This window comes from Chiloscyllium plagiosum, chromosome 13 (assembly GCF_004010195.1).
Source record: "Chiloscyllium plagiosum isolate BGI_BamShark_2017 chromosome 13, ASM401019v2, whole genome shotgun sequence".
Taxonomy (NCBI): domain Eukaryota; kingdom Metazoa; phylum Chordata; class Chondrichthyes; order Orectolobiformes; family Hemiscylliidae; genus Chiloscyllium; species Chiloscyllium plagiosum.
Window position 1 is genome coordinate 64665777 of NC_057722.1, and position 17741 is coordinate 64683517.

At 41.1% G+C, this 17741-nt stretch overlaps 1 protein-coding gene across 2 annotated transcripts in view; it reads right to left on the reverse strand.

The window, feature by feature from the left end:
• Positions 1-17741, reverse strand: part of phc3 (polyhomeotic homolog 3 (Drosophila)) — a 113787-nt gene that overhangs the window by 3717 nt on the left and 92329 nt on the right. For both annotated transcript variants that reach the window (XM_043702647.1, XM_043702646.1), the window contains 3 exons: positions 14231-14345; positions 2393-2543; positions 277-511 (listed from right to left, as the gene is read on the reverse strand). In XM_043702647.1, coding sequence (XP_043558582.1) covers positions 277-511; positions 2393-2543; positions 14231-14345 — 501 coding nt within the window. The remainder of the gene's footprint in view (positions 1-276; positions 512-2392; positions 2544-14230; positions 14346-17741) is intronic.

The window sequence follows — 17741 nt, forward strand, 5'->3', positions numbered from 1 at the left end:
TGGAATGCCCTGCCAGTAGCGGTGGTGGACTCTCCCTCTTTATGGGCATTTAAGCGGGCATTGGATAGGCATATGGAGGATAGTGGGCTAGTGTAGGTTAGGTGGGCTTGGATCGGCGCAACATCGAGGGCCAAAAGGCCTGTACTGCTCTGTATTCTTCTATGTCTATGTTAACCTAACACCCACATACTCCACACCCAATGCATCTCCCAAGCCACCTCCCAAACAAGCTGACAATTAGATAAGTACAGTGACCATGGCGAACAGGGCACACACCTGGTAGAGAGTGTATGAACTCCCATACATGATCAACTGTCCACATCGTTGGGTCAACATGTAGTGTTTCACTGCAGTCTGACACCTCTCTCATCCTCTGTTCTCGCATTTCCCGTTCACGTTCCCGCTCATTCTGCCGGCGGCGCGTCGTCATGGCAACAGCAACCGTTTCTTCAGGAAGTGATGGGTTGGAGGTCGTTGTAGCCTCTTCTACAGGAGTGAAGCTAACAGGCATCTAGGAGGAGTTAATGATTTTATCACTTGCAGTACTTTAGATCTGTGCTACTAAATGATCATTGAAGTTAGTAATTGGGTTTCCTGTGGGTACCTGTCTTGTATTCATTATACTGACGTAGGGCAAATCATCAAACCCTAGAAATAAAGTATACTAACAAGTCCTCATCAGATGGAAAGCAGACCATAAAAGATGGAGGAAGATCCAGGGAATGGTTCTCTAACACTTCAGCTAGGGAGCAGAATGCTGCCATCACAAAACATTTTGATTAATAAACTTTGCGCTAACTGTCTGATACGTTAACCTTTGATACTAGTGAATTAGTCTCAACTATCACATGCTGTATACTTCTCCTTTCTTTTTAGCTCATGCACCATATATAAACCGCTGCTTCATAATAAACTTCATAAATGATCTTAAAACTACTTATGAACAGTCACTGCCTATCTTAGCTGCCTGTGACTCCCAAACACCAGTTGTGACACACTGCTTTAAAATTCTATCTAAAAGAATCTAAAGTTGGTGCATAACTGATTTTTCTAATAATTTTACATATCAATTAGCTGTTTTTAAATGAAATTTAACTAACCAGATCATTCATCGTTATAATCGCACCATTTTCTCTCCTAGTTTAGCTTATCTGTATTCTTTGATCATTTTAGCAATTCAAATTGTGCCCCTCATTTTTGCAGATCAAGCGAGCACTGTACATCTCTAAATCTTTTCCAATGTCTCTCGGCACCTCAATCAGTCTTCTAATCAAAACTGGCTATAATACATCCGATCCCACATCTGCTGGGTATTGACATTATTTCTGTGGACAGGCACTTCTTAGATTTGCTTCAACATCTCATTGTTCTATTTGTCTTGGCAAAATCTGTTGGACATAATGCTTGGCCAATTAGTACACAGAAACTTTACCCTTCCTGAAATAATACATTCTTCACCGTGCAATCAGTCGACAATCTAGCCTAATATTCAAATTCAGGATCATTTTGTTTAATCCCAAATCCAACCAATTTGCTTGAAAGTTAATCATATGGTTTTCTTTCAGGACTTTAGCTGAGGTGGGTGATCATTTCACTCACGCACATACATTCAGTCTAGGCATGCACGGACACATACATTCACTCCATACACATGTTTACTCAGCACACACATTTACACACGTTCACTCTGCAAAAATGCCACACACATTTATATGTTCATTCTGCACACACAAACATTCACTCTGCAATTCAGGATTAAGAGCCAAACACTACACCATCTAACATTGCCCCCACTGTTGAGGAAATGATCACCCACCTCAGCTAAAGTCCTGAAAGAAAACCATATGATTAACTTTCAAGCAAATTGGTTGGATTTGGGATTAAACAAAATGAATAAGCAATCACTTGAAAGATGCTATTTTCCGCCCATTCCTCAAGAGACTCTTTACATTCTTCTATCAATACCATTCAGCTGGATGGAACTTTCAAAGGCATTGGAGCTACTGTTAAGAAGGGGACACAAAATTGATTAATAGATTGATTTATTTTGAAAACAGAAATAGATATGAGTTTTGTTGACCATTTTAAAATGGGTAATGGCCAATTTTAGCAGGAACTTGAAAATAACTCATCAGTTATTTCCTAATTTTTAAGAGAGAATTTGCTCAGCAGAACACACACCTCAACTGGGGTGATCATTATATCCATCCTTGGTAAGGTTCACGCAACTTTATGGCACCATTACCACACATTAGGACACTTTGACTTCAGCTTGTCCAACTTGGATTCCCATTTTTATTGGATTCAGGACACTAGAGATAAAATTGAATTAACCTGAAAATGTAATGATCATGTCATGCATCTACACATCTTGCATTCATGTCTCTTATACCTGTCTCATAAAGTGATCGGCTGATGCTCCTTCAACAGTATTGGGTCTCCTTCCTCGTCGATTAAACCCATGGGATTCTGTTTTCTTTGTCCAACGTGTGCTCTTGTCTGATTTAAAAAGCCCCATTCGTTTACTGCAGCCAACATTGTACCTTAGAAATCAGAGGGTAAACATTGTTGAGGAACTTTTTAATTGAGGAGGTCAACGCACTCCCTTAAGGGGATGCGAGAGAAAAGACGTTTACCAAGGTTCCTTAAGCAGCACTTTCTAAACCCACAAGCACTACCATTCAGAAGGACAAGGAAAGTAGATACATGGGAACACTATCATCTGCAATTCCCCTCAAAGACGAGCACAATCCTGACTTGGAAACATATTGGCATTCCTTCAGTGTTGCTTGGTCAAAACTTAGAACTAGCTCCCCAACAGCTTTGTGGGTTTACAAACACCAAAAGGCTGAAGCAGTTGAACTATGCAGTTAAATATCATTTTCTCAAGGGCAACTAGTTAAGGGCAATTAATGTTGGCTCAGTCAATGATACACACTTCCCATGAAGAGATTTTTTAAAAGATCTCTGATGGTATACACAAATCTTTGCAAGTGTCAGGACATGTTGACAAAAATCTTAATAAAATGCTTATGGTATCCACAGTTTTACAAACAAAGGCAATGAGTACAAAAGAAAGGAAAGATGCCAAGCCTTGTAGAGGTTGCACAGGAGGTAACTAGAAAGGTATCAGAGATGTAGGACTGCAGTTGCATGGAGAGATTACAGAAGCTGGGAATACCAGAAGAGTATTTTCTTTCCATTCATTTTTTGGCCAACAAATTTGGAATGTCAGGGATCAGGGGTCTTGGCACCTGGTTGGAGAGTTAGCAACAGCTCCAAGTCACCTCTGATGGGGTTGCCCCACAGTAAGTGCTGACTAGAGTCATTGAGTCAGAGACGTACAGCATGGAAACAGACCCCTCAGTCCAACCCGTCCATGCCGACCAGATATCCCAACCCAATCTAGTCCCACCTGTTAGCACCTGGTCCATATCCCTCCAAACCCTTCCTATTCATATACCCATCCAGATGCCTCTTAAATGTTGCAATTGTACCAGCCTCCACCACTTCCTCTGGCAGCTCATTCCATACATGTACCACCCTCTGTGTGAAAAGGTTGTCCCTTAGGTCTCTTTTATATCTTTCCCCTCTCGCCCTAAACCTATGCCCTCTAGTTCTGGACTCCCTGACCCCAGGGAAAAGACTTTGTCTATTTATCCTATCCAAGCCCCTCATAATTTTGTAAACTGCTATAAGGTCACCCCTCAGCCTCCGACACTCCAGGGAAAACAGCCCCAGCCTGTTCAGCCTCACCCTTTAGCTCAAATCCTCCAACCCTGGCAACATCCTTGTAAATCTTTTCTGAACCCTTTCAAGTTTCACAACATCTTTCTGATAGGAAGGAGACCAGAATTGCACGCAATATTCCAACAGTGGCCTAACCAATGTCCTGTGCGGCTGCAACATGACTTCCCAACTCCTGTACTCAATACTCTGACCAATAAAAGAAAGCATACCAAACACCTTCTTCACTATCCTATCTACCTGCGACTCCACTTTCAAGGAGCTATTAACCTGCACGCCAAGGTCTCTTTGTTCAGCAGGACCTTACCATTAAGTCCTGCTAAGATTTGTTTTTCCAAAATGCAGCACCTCGCATTTATCTGAATTAAACTCCATTTGCCACTTCTCAGACCATTGGCCCATCTGGTCAAGATCCTGTTGTAATCTGAGGTAACCTTCTTTGCTGTCCACTACACCTCCAATTTTGGTGTCATCTGCAAATGTACTCACTGTACCTCTTATGCTCACATCTAAATCATTTATGTAAATGACAAAAAGTAGAGGTAGCAGCACCAATCCTTGTGGCACTCCACTGGTCACAGGCCTCCAGTCTGAAAAACAACCCTCCCCAGCCACCAAATGTCTTCTACCTTTGAGCCAGTTCTGTACCAAATGGCTAGTTCTCCCTGTATTCCGTGAGATCCAATCTTGCCAACCAGTCTCTTATGGGGAATCTTGTCGAATGCCTTACTGAAGTCCATATAGATCACATCTAGCGCTCTGCCCTTATCAATCCTCTTTGTTACTTCTTCAAAAAACTCAATCAAGTTTGTGAGACATGATTTCCCACGCACTGCCATGTTGACTATCCCTAATCAGTCCTTGCCTTTCTCAATACATGTACATCCTGTCCCTCAGGATTCACTCCAACAACTTGCCCACCACTGACGTAAAGCTCGCTGGTCTATAGTTCCCTGGCATGTCTTTACCGCCCTTCTTAAACAATGGCACCACGTTAGCCAGCCTCCAATCTTCCGGCACCTCACCTATGACTATTGATGATATAAATATCTCAGCAAGATGCCCAGCAATCACTTCTCTAGCTTCCCACAGAGTTCTAGGTTACACCTGATCAGGTCCTGGGGATTTACCCACCTTTATGTGTTTCAAGACATCCAGCACTTCCTCCTCTGTAATATGGACATTTTGAAAGGTGTCTTAAGCAGTCACTGTTGGGCATTTCTCAGGCTCAAAGATAATGGGAGAGAAATCTTACTTCCCCGTCCCAAGAACTGCCAGTCATTCAGAGGCTCTCCATTCTCCATTTGTGCCATTGGGAATGGTGGCAGCTGTCTGCATATACCCACCAAAGGTACAGGATCAATGAAAGTCACGAGGTCAAAGCTGACTGGAGGCAGCATAAGAGTCACGTGGTGAGATCTGCAGGAGAAGGTGGGAGAGGGAAAAAGGATAAAAAACCAGGGTATGGGGGTGGCTTTTAATGGGACCTCTCCCTCTCCAAATACCAGGTCCCTCAGACAGGCACTGAATGCCTTCAACTAATGGACTCCCTTGTCAGACATCCTCAGGCAAATTGGACGACATTCCCTTTTCAGGCTCCTGCATGACAAGTACTCTGCCCACTGCTGTAAACCCCTCCCCATCCCCCTCCCAATTAGCATACCAATTGGAAAACTGCCCTTGAGCTTCTTGCCCCAGACTTAATTTGGCAAGTGTGAAATTTTGGCATGGCGTCCATCCACACTCCCCTCACCAATTAAATGGCCCCAACCATCTCCAAACTCAACAATGGAGTGGCATTAAGTTCCACCCTGAACTCTGTTTCTCTCTCCATGGATGCTACCTGACCTGCCGAGTTCCTCCACATTTTCTGTTTTGATTTAAGAAGGCATTAAGTCGAAAAATTAGGTCTTCAAAGAAGCAAACATAGAGGGTTGCTTTATTGAGGGAATTTGGGGACTTAAGACCCCTATACAGCTGAAGAAATGGCCATCAATGGTGGGGCAAAAAGTGTAGGGGATTAACAAGAGGCAAAACTGAAGGAGCTGAGCAATCTTAGGGGACTGTACAAACAACATTCATCTATGATATAACTGGGACTGTACATTTTCCTTAAATAACATACTCTTGCTTCTTATCATTAAGTATTCCACGCTTGCCTCTTAGTGATTTTACAGGGCTTCTTTTTCTAAAGACATTCACATTTTCAAGGAACTCAGTAGTTTGCCACAGACTTGTATCATTTGAACACAATGCTTACATCAATGTTTGAGCCCTTTTGATATGATACATTGCTCCAAGTCTGGGGTTGGCAATCATCCTATAAACTTTATTGAAAATACAACTCTCAAAGTTAGCAGCTTGCAAAGACTCAGAAATTCCAAGGCCTATCTTTGTACACATATTTCAGATCATAGTGTTCAGTTTTTTTCAGTTTGTAATGGTCCTTATGCAGAACAATCCAGTTTGACTTGGCAGAGAATTAATAATATACACACAAGTACTGTTCTCACTGCTTGACTGTACACTCTGAGCTCAGTTGCCAAATGGAAAGAACGCCATCATCATTTACTTTGAACCCTATCGATTTTCTCCCCAGAGAGCTTCAAACGAAATGTTTGGAAATTTTTCAAGGTTTTGTGCACATGAGAAGGCTTGGCAGATTTGCCAATCTGATACAGATCACTTTCATCACATCTTCTGGCAATATTTTGGATGACGAACTATTAAACCTGACAGTTCTGGGTCAGGTTGGAGATGTCATGCACAACTTTGGAAACAGTATATCATGCCTGGGAGCAATCAGCAATGCCAAATGAGGAACTATTTTCCTTTGTCCTAGGCAATAAGCTATTTAAGTAACTAGTGAAAGTTTGTTTAATTCCTGCAGTCAGCCTCACAGTTAGTTTCTTGCAATATTAAAAGTTGGAATGACACAGAGGCCATTCAGCATGCAAAATAGCAACACTGAGTGTGCTCTATTGTTGTACATTCTAGAAAGGAACACAGCTCCTCTAGTACTACACCAAGTCAGAATGACTTTCCAGTGATTGTGCATATCATCACTTTCAAAACAAAAAGCATTTTTGATAAGTCATGCAATGACATTTTGCTGAGTAATCGTTTGTCCTTTATTGCCAAAGTAATGAAGCATAAAGGGAGAGAAATGTTGCAACTGTGCAAGGCATAAGTGTGACAGCCTCTGGAGTACTGCACACAGATTTGGTCCTCTTGAAGAACAATGTAATTACATTGGCAGCATTTCAGGAGGTTTTAGGAGATTAATTTTAGAGATGAAAGGCTCGTCTTGTTTGGGGAGATTGAACAGTATAAGCGTATCATCACTACTGATTGAAAGAATGACAGGAGATCTAATTAAGATATATGAAATGCTTAAAATGATTGATAAAGGTGAAGTAGATCTGATGCTCCCCCTTATTGGGCAAATTAGAATGAGAGGTCTAGTCTATGACTAAGGAGTTGCAGATTAAAACAGAGATGAGGAGGAAATTCTTCTTTGAAAAGATTATGAATCTGAGGAATTCACTACCGCAGGGTGCAGTGGATGTGAGGATCCTGAATAAATTTAAGAAGGAGATAGACAGTTTTTAAATTAATTAGTGAGTTGAAGGGTTATAGACAGCAAACAGGAAAGTGGAATTGAAGCCAAAATGAGATCAGCCATGATCAGAGTAAATGGCTGAACTGGCTCAAGGAACTGAATTGCTCCTGCTTCTTACATAGTTATCTGAAAATCTTCTTTTAACTTGTGGCAAATGAAGCCTCAATACCTGTGGAAATTTGGTGAATCAGTCATACAATCTTCTTATTCAATGACATCATTGTTGGGAGCCAGTGCCATATGAACACAGTCCTATTGAACTTACCTGTCATTTCAATAAAGGCAGAGCCTTCATTTGGTCGAGCCTGGGTCAGCCGTGCCTGAGTTTAGCAGTACTCTTGCCACTCTGTCAGCAGGTTGTGAGTGCAAGTCTCAGTCCAGAGATTTGAGAACATAATCTAGGCTAACACTTCCCAGTGCAGAGAATGTTGCACCATCAGAGATGACCACTTTCAAATGAGATATTAAACAGAGCTAGACTTAAAAAATTTCATAACAAGAAAAATTCTCCTAGGTCCTGACCAATATTTGTCCATCAACCAATGTCATTAAAATAGATTATCTAGTCATTATCATATAACTGTTTGGTGGTAGCTTGCTGGGCAAAATTGTCTGTTGTGTTTCCTATTGGCAAGTCAGGGGTTCCATTTAATAATTATCCAGGAGTTTTTATAAACTATATAATTTCCTGGGTAACTATTAAACTTAAGAGAGTTGAAAGCCTCCAGACAGTTCAGAAGTACTCAGTTGACCGCAAAGTGCTTTTGGGCATCCCAATGTAATGAAGGGTGCTTTATAAATGCACACCTTTCTCCAATAGTGCAACTTCACTTCATTGGTGTCTCTAGGTTTCTGAGTAACAGTTCTCCCCGTTGAGAATGCTGGTGAGTCATTGGCCCAGGCATTCTGATGGTCAGGTAGTCAGGGCACCATGGACTGGTGTCATGCTTAGAGACTATGTGGAAACCCTAATGTAGCTGACTCCATGACCATTGTTCAGGAAATTTAAACGTCTAACAGGCAAATTCCCTAGGACTCAAACCATCTGAAAAAACCCTTAAAATCAGAAACATTGGAGGCTTTCAACTTCATTAAACTTAATAGTTACCCAGGAAATTGTTTAGGTTTATAAAAACTCCAGGGTAACTATTAATGGAACCCCTGACTTGCTACTGACACCCCTCAATCCCATTAAACCCCTGAAAACTCTCCCCCAATCTGACTTTGTTGGACTCAACACATAAACTTGCCATCCCAATCTGATAACACCACCAGTCTCACCTCACCAGGTACATCACCACCTCCCCAACCCTGATGCCACCCTGCACCACTCCATACTTAACACACCATACACACCCCTCAATCCCAGGTGCCCCTTGACTGGACCCATCCCCACCTTGCTGGATTTGACATGGCCCAACACACCTCCACACTGAACAAACATCTAACCCTCAGTCACCTAAATTGACTGCCATCCTGACAATCCAAACCCCCGATACTACCCCATAGCCACCTGAAACACCCATTCACTTAGCTGGCACCTTACCTACCTGGAATCCTATGCACCTCACCCAGTTGGCACTTCACCCACCTGGCATTCCAACCCCCTCACTTACCTTACATACTTACCTTTTCACAGTAGCTAGTGTGTAAAGTGGCCGGCTGAGTTGTTAGACTTTGAAGTCCTAGAACACAGTGTGCTGACTGCTGTTAAAGGGGAGTGTCACTTATATGAATACCATAGTCGCTGCTGGGTTCATAGATTCCTGGACAGGCTCGTAACAGGAGAATCCTATCCAGGAATCTCCAAAGCAAGAGCTATCTAAAGGTAAGTGGGTAAATTTTAAAACAATTGGGGTCAGAAATATAGTCTCCAACCCTGTTGGCAATATCTAGGCCACTATTGTGCTGTTTTTTGTTATTATGGTTTTTGTACAACCTTTCTCAATTAATCCAGGGTTGTTTTTCTTGGACCAGAGAAGGTTAAATGTAGATTTAATAGAACATGGATAGTCCTCACAAAATTGTGATTATATCTCTGAAAATCATGACTTTAAGTAAAGCGACTTTATTTGATTGAAGGGTTCTCAAAGGAATTAATGTTGAAGGTGAAGTTAGATTCTGTTGTGCATTTTCATGTTCAGAGAAAACAGAGTCCAAGTTGAAATACTGCACCATACAAGGGCAGCACAGTGCATTCCCAGCTGAAATAACTTGCAAAATAAAATAAATCACTGACTATAACAGAAAAATTGTATAAATAAAACTTAAATAACGCTCACCAGTCTCTCTAAAGTGGCTGCTGTGTCAAACCCACAGCAATCTTAAAGTTCAATTTTGTCAGTGTCGCTCTTTCTCACTTTGTCTGGCTCATGTTTAACGTAAATGAACATCAAAAGAAAATTGATTCCCTTGACAGGAGAAACAGTAACCAGAGTCCACTGATTTAAGACGATAGGTAAAAGAAGCAGAGGGAAGACGAGGACAATTCTTTACTTAATGAAATTGAACCCACCGCCAGGAAGGGAGATTGGAAGCAGTTTCAGCAACAGTTTCCAGAAGAAAATTTGTTATATGTTTTAAAAAGGAAAAAAAGATTCAGAGCTATGGAGTAAAGCAGAATCTGGTACTCATTGGATAGTTCTTACAAAGAGCTTGCACAGGCAAAATGGATCGAATGCCAGGTTTCTATGGTGCATGCTTACACAAAGTCATCATTTCAGAATTTAACAATGATTCATATCAAGTTGCAGCTGTACAACCTGCTTACAAATAATCTATAGAAATTATTATAACTGTATATTTATAAAGGTAAGTACATGTTTGAGAATCAGATACATTTATTTGTAAAAATATGGGGTTGAGACTGCATTTGTTATTTGTGGATGGTGTTGATGTTGAGTTTGCATTGAGAACAGATGAGGGGGATGTGGTCAGATTTGAGGTTTGGTTGAGACTTGGGATATGGTTGGCTTGGGCTTGAGGATGGGTTTGAGGACGAGGCCGGCGTTGAAGGTTGGGAGGTTCACACAGTGCCAAGCCGAGTACACCAGATAACAATCTGTGCTGTATTGCTGCACTGAATCATAGAATCTCTACAGTGTGGAAACAGGCCCTTTGGCACAATAAGTCCTCACTGACCCTCCGAAGAGTGATCCACCCAGACCCATTTTCCTACCCTATTATCCTATATTTACCCCTAATGCACCAAACGTACACACCTCTGAACATTATGGGTAATTTAGCATGGCCAATCTACCCTAACCTCCACTTCTTTGGATTGTGAGAGGAAACCGGAGCGCCTGGAAGAAACCCATGCAGACACGGGGAAAATGTGCAAACTCTACACAGTCGCTTGAACGTGGAATTGAAACTGGGTCCCTGGCGCTGTGAGGCAGCAGTGCTAACCACTGAGCCACCATGCTGCCCCTTAAGTTGGAGTGCTTTATGTAAAGCATGAGCTCTAACACTCATATCAGGTTGCCTTTTCCTCAAAGCAGGTATCTTGTGGAGCTGGTTGGAGTTTGTTCTACAGATCATGACGTCTTTTTTTTTTAAATCGATGATAGATACAGATCCATTTCTGTCATTTTAGTCAGGGAAAGTGGATTTGTTACTAAAAAGTCAATAGCATTCAAACAAGTCACTAGTTCAATAACGAGCATGAAAGTCAACACTATTTAAGTATGAGGTAGAAGGTTAGAAAGCCATGTGGATTGGGTTGAATCAAGTTAGCTGGGAGGCAGTTTTGTTTGGAATGCCAACTCTGGCATTGGCCAGCTGGAACAAATAATCTGTATCTGAATTTTGGACAAAAGTTTTATGAAAATGAAGGGGTCTCTGACTTAATGAAAATGGGCCAGAAATTTGATTCTAAAAGTTTCACCTCTGAACTTGGCATCCATCATTTTCATCAGGGTCAGGAGGACAATGGAAGCTGCTGGAGTCATTTGGACAGGTAGGACACCCATTCATAGACATAACAGACCTTTTTGATTAGGGCCAAGGACTTCTTCGAGAGAAGTAAACTACCTTTTCCAATTGCTAAAATAGATGTGAGTATGCATAAAAAGTGAAACTTCCAAATGATCAAGACCAAGCTCCTTAATTCTTTTTTTTTTAAAACCTGCCTGCTGCCACTGCTTACAACTGTCTGTTGATATAAGCCTGCTGGTTACCATTATAGGATTAACCCAGCATAGCTGATTTCACAATCCAGCATCATGGGGTTTGTATAGTCATGTATAGGTTTGATTGACCCGACCATGAAGTGAGTGAGTGAGTGAGTGTGTGTGTCTATAAAGAATTAACACTTGATGGGATTTGAACGTAATGACAGGGTGTTTATTAATGAGTTTTTTAAAATGTCTGCAATGGGCACATTCAACTTCACTTCATTTCCTTTCAGAAGTACTCTTAAGTCTGCCCATTGCTAGTAATGGGTGTATTATCATGGATGGTGTAACAGCAAAACAAGTGTTTGAGGAATCTGAGTTAAAAAGACCTGTTGAATGTATAGGTAGGCGCAGGGAACTATAGTGGTTATAAAAGGTCATGGTGGTGGATTGAGAAGCATGGTACAAGGTGGCATGAGTTGGTATGGATAGAGCAAGAGCAAGAGCACTGAATCGGGAAAGAGGTGTGAGAGATGAGGCCTGGAGGATTGTTTCTGGTTTAATTTCTTTTACAGCTCGGATAAAGTCCTTTCACAAAACCCATTTTTATACCCAAAGTCTCTGCGGCTGACTCACTCAATGCCCATTAATAGCATCAGTACACAGAATCAAATTTCCAAGATCAGTGGTACTTACTACTTGTTGGGATCGTGAGAATTTCCACAGTTTCGTGCTTCTAACACGAAAGTGAAAATTAGGCCCTCCGGGTCATTCTGTACAATCGCAATCACAGCACCAAATGCATCAGATGTGAAAAATATTTATTCTGCGAAGAGCCAATAATGGCAAAACTGGCTGATCTCCAGTACACTCAAGTATGCTGGAATGTAATCCTTTCTTGACAGCTGGCAATAAATTGTGGCTGTGAACACTCAAAAGTGGGTTATCTCCTAGTTTTGCCATTATCGCCAACCTTGCAAAACTCCGATAATGCCGCATTGCCTCAACTCTCATGCCTTATTTTCCCATACATTGGCTGGCTATGCCTTCAGCTGCCTCGGACTTAAGTTCTAGAACTGCCTTCCTGAAACTCTCCACCACTCTATCTCTTGCTCCTATTTGAGCATGCTCCTTAAAATCTACCTCTACGATCAAATTTTTGATCACCTGTCCCAATATGTCTTGGTTTCAAATTTTGAACAAAGATCTCATGTGAAGAACCTTAGAATATTTTGGTATTTTCAAAATATTATGTCAATGCAAGTTGTAATTGATGTTATAACATCTCTTAAGAGAACCCAGTGTATTTTGTAACAATGCAAAGCAGCAGACACCACAAGCCTCCCACCAACCACACCCTTCCCAACCCCCTTCCCCACCAAAATTCTACTTGTCAGATGCAGTTACTCAATTTATGCTGCTGACTCACTTTACTGTTTTTAATCTAGCAGTCAAGAATTATTTACTAGTTAAATTCAGTTAAGAATGCTGGCTCAAGATTGGAAGATGAGAAAGTCAGATTTATTTTGGACAGAAACTATTCCATCTGGTTCCCATCCTAGCCAAACCACCTTGTCGCAAGGGGATAAAAACAGCCAGTAGATTAACCACACAGAAGACATTCAAGTAGAATTGATCACACTAGGAGAGAAGTGACAAAGTCCATACCAGCAATGAGTACTGAAGGCCGTTCTCAGTCATTACATTGACTCTATCGTAATTACAGCCACGTAATTATAACACGACCAGAGACTGCCTAATGTTTTGATGTGACAGTCCTCTCACTGCTCATTTTAAATAGATTAACAGCTACGTTAATGCATCACGAGAGGCAGTGAGGTAGTGGTTATGTCACTGGGCTAGCAAACCAGAACTCCAGGCTAATGGGGGAGGTAGATTTGAATTCTACCAAGGCAGATGGTGAAATGTGAATTCAATTATAATCTGGAAAGGGATCTGGTGATCATATAGCTCCTGCTGATTGTCCAAAATCCCATCTGGTTCACTAATGATCTGTGGGGTTGGAAATTTGTTGTCCTTACCCGGTCTGGCCTAAGTATGACAGCAATATAGTTGACTCTTCAATTCCCTCCTAACTAGTAATGCCCACATTCCACAAGTGAATATAAAAAAAAATCCCAGTTATGAATTCTACCTAGAGCACATGGACTGCAGTGGTTCAAGAAGCCAGCTCACCATCGCCTTTTCAAGACAAACTAAGGACGGTCAATAAATAAAAACTAAAAGAAGTGCGGATACTGGAAATCAGACACAAAAACAGAAATTTCTAGAAAAGCTCAGCGGATCTGACAGCATCTGTGGAGTGAAATTTGAGATAATGTTTCAAGTCCAGTGATCCTCTCTCAGAACTGTGTTCTGAAAAAGATCACTGGATACGAAACATTAACTCTGATTTCTCTCCATACATGCTGATGGACAATAAACACTGGCTAGCCAGCAATGCCCACATCCCATGAATGAAAACAATTCCTGCGAATGAATTAAAAAAGGATGTTGCCTGAACATGTTAAGCAGTTAATGTTGCAAAAAGTACTCAGCTTCCCACTCTAATTACTTTTAAACAAGCAGAGGACATGTGTGGACATATTTTGTGAAAAAAGCTACATATAAAAATATATGTTTACAGCATAAAGCCAAATTAATTTTTAATCTGCAAAAACCTAAGCCTTTTCAGCAGAATAATGAGCATAGAAAGATGCCAAACATAGAAATATGAGTTTCCTACCTTTTAGCGCATGACATAGAACAGAAACGCTTTGATCTTCTGAATTTGTGAGCATAATCCATTTTCCCACAGAACTCACACTTCAGCATGTCTGGATCACTGCCCTCCATCCCTTCTGAAATTATAATGGAAATGAAAAAATGGAAATGAAAATTAAAATGAAAAGGAAGTTACTGTGAGGTAACTCATAACTAAAAACAGACTGTTCTGTTCAATCTGGCTATTTATTGATCTTGTCCTCCTTCAGATCCATCTTCCCACTTCTACCTCAACAAGCATGCCAGTGGAATAACACAAAGGGGACTCCAACCATGCCATGACATGTATCAACAAAACACTGGCCTACGTCCATGATTTTGTGTACGGCACATTTCTGATAACAACAGTTCTTGTCAGGTGGAGAAAGACAAAATCCAAAAGAGATTAATTACTCTCTGGACATGTACAAATACTGATAACAATGAGTTTTTCTGACAAATTACTGGGGGCCCTCTTTGGTTCGATCTTATCATCCCACTTTAGTTATAATTTCCTCATTTTTAGATTAGCTCAATGTCAAGGTTAACTTTTTAAGATGAAGAGAGTTAACTGTCAAAGAACTGATGCAAACCAGTTAAGATGGAGTAGAGGTTGGGATGGGACCTATTTCCCACCCCAATCTCCCCAAATACAATTTGATATGGGTGTCTCCTTTGAATAACTTCTCCCTGTGTTGAAAATAATTCTGTGAATTTGAATTGGATACGGCAATGCCACTTGCTCCAAGCTGGCCAGCTCTCCATTATGTATGCAGATTGGGCCCTGAAGTTGCCATGTATAAAGATTGTAATGCAAGGACTTAAAATGGATTTCACAGAACAAGGTAGCAAGCATATCAAGTCATTTGGTCTATCATGCTTGTTCCAGCTCTTTAAAGCTGCTTTTTAAAAGTACAAATGATTTGCTATTTCTTTCTGATGCTGCATTATTTTTCCCTTTTCAAATATTTATCCAATTCCCTTTTACAAGTTACAACTGAATCTGCACTCACAATCCTTTTTAAGTCAGCTCATTCCAGACCACACCTAGTTTGCGAAAGAATAAACTATCTCCATCATCTCTCTGGTTCTTGTTCAATTACCTAAAATCTTTTTAGCTCTGATTACTCACTGTTACGTATTTGGAAACATTTCATTATTTAAAATAAACCCTTTATAACATTGAACAACTCAAATGAATCTCTTTCATCTCAATGCTCTGAGAAGAATAATCTGGACTTCTAATTCTCCGATATAACGCAAGTCTCAAATGGCATTAGAATAAATGGAAACTTGATAACTAGTGTGGACACGACGTGCTGAAGGGCCTCTGTCCATGTTGCAAAACGTACTGACTCTCATTCTTTATCAAAGTCTAGAAAATTTCCTTTGCACCCTCTCCAAGGACTTGACATCTTCCCTGAAGTATGCTGGCTACAACTGGACACAACACTCCAGTCAAAACCTGAGACTAGTGTTATAAAACGATCCCTCAACCTTTCCAGGAGATATTGGATTCTGTTGAGTACCTACAATGAAGTCCCATGCCGCTCCTAGCTTTTTATGTCACTGTAACAGTTTAACTATCATAGATTTCTAACCAATCATGAGAAAAAAAATAGGTTGGGAAACTGAAAGCTGACCTATTGTGGATCCTTAAAGTTATTAAAGGGTCAGAGAGTGAGGAGGTAGAATCTTTGTTTCCATTCGTGGGGAAAAAGAAAACTAGAGACCATAAATATAAGATGGTCATTAATGAATACAATAAGGAATCCAGGTGAACATAAGAAATAGCATGCAGGAGTAGACCATTCATATCTTTTGAGTTGATTTACTATAGTCACGTGTATCTAAGTACAATGAAAAGCTTTGCTTGCGAGCAGTACAAGCCGAACATAGTAAGCAAGGACACACTGATCACAGAGTGCTTATACAGAGTGAGGCATACAGGTTACACTGCACAGGAGGTGCATGAGGCAGGATCAACATTAACAAGATCAACATTACATGAAATTAGAGAATCCATTTATCAGTCTAGTAATGGAGGGATGAACCTATTGGCACATGTGTTCAAGCTTCGGCCGGAAGAGGTTGTGGGAGAGCACTACCGGGGTTGGAGGGGTCTTTGACGATGTTGGCTATCTTTCTGTGGCAGCGGGAAGTGCAAATGGAGTCAATGGATGGGAGGTTAGTTTTCAAAATGGTCTGGGCTGTGCACATGACCTTCTTTAGTTTCTTACGGTCCTGGGCAGGGCAGTTGCCATACTAGGTCATTATACACCCAGGTAGTATGCTTTCTATGGTGCAGTTACAAAAGTTGGTGAGGGTCCCTATGGACCTAAGCTGCCCAAGGAAGACAGGGTATTCTTTGAGCACGCTTTGCCAGTCTGTAAATCAGATTGATCTTTAACTCCATTTTCCCATGTTCTCCTCTTGAATCCCTGTGAGACTAAAAATTTACTTCAACCTCAAACATCTTCAATGATTATAAAATAAAACTTCTTTACCTAGAGACTGGAGAGATGTCAAACTTGTTGCTGTTGGGAAGAATTGAGGCAGATAGTTTAAATGTATTTAAGGGGAAGCAAGATAGATAATGAAGGCAAATGGAATAAGAGATCATGTTGATGGAATCCAAAGAGAGGATGGGAAGAGGAACATAACTGTGGATCAGCTAGGATGAAGGAGGGTCAATGAACTTGAAATGTTAACTCTGCTTTCTCTGCACAGATGCTGCCCGACCTGCTGAGTCCCTCCAGCAATTTTGGTTTATAATTTAGGTGGGGTGAGTGGTTTATTTCTGTGCTGCAAAATTCAGTGCAGTTCTATATAGAGTCATAGAGCTCTACAGCATGGAGGCAGACCCTTCAGCCCAACTGGCCCATGCTGACCAAATGTCTATCCACGCTGACCCCACATAGCCTAAACCTTTCCTATCTGTGTATTTATCTAAATGTCTTTTAAATGTTGTTAATGTATGTGACTCTGCTCATTCCATGTGCGTACAACCCTCTGTCTAAAAAAATTGTCCCTCAGGTTCCCTTTATTGCTTCCCCGCTAACCTTAAATTGATGCCCTTTAGTCCTTGATTCCCCAAACCTGGGAAAAAGACTGAGTGCATTCACTCTTTCCATGCTGCTTATACACTTCTATACGATTCCCCTTCAGTCTCCTATGCTCTAAAGAAAACAGTCCTAGCTTGTCAAACCTGTTCCTATAATGAGACTCTTGTGACCTGACAACATTCTTGTAAATTTCTTTTGCACTTGTTCCAGTTTAATAACAGGAGAAAGTGAGGTCTGCAGATGCTGGAGATCAGAGCTGAAAATGTGTTGCTAGAAAAGCGCAGCAGGTCAGGCAGCATCCAGGGAACAGGAGAATCGACGTTTCGGGCATAAGCCCTTCTTCAGGAATGAGGAAAGTTTGTCCAGCAGGCCAAGATAAAAGGTAGGGAGGAGGGACTTGGGGGAGGGGCGTTGGAAATGTGATAGGTG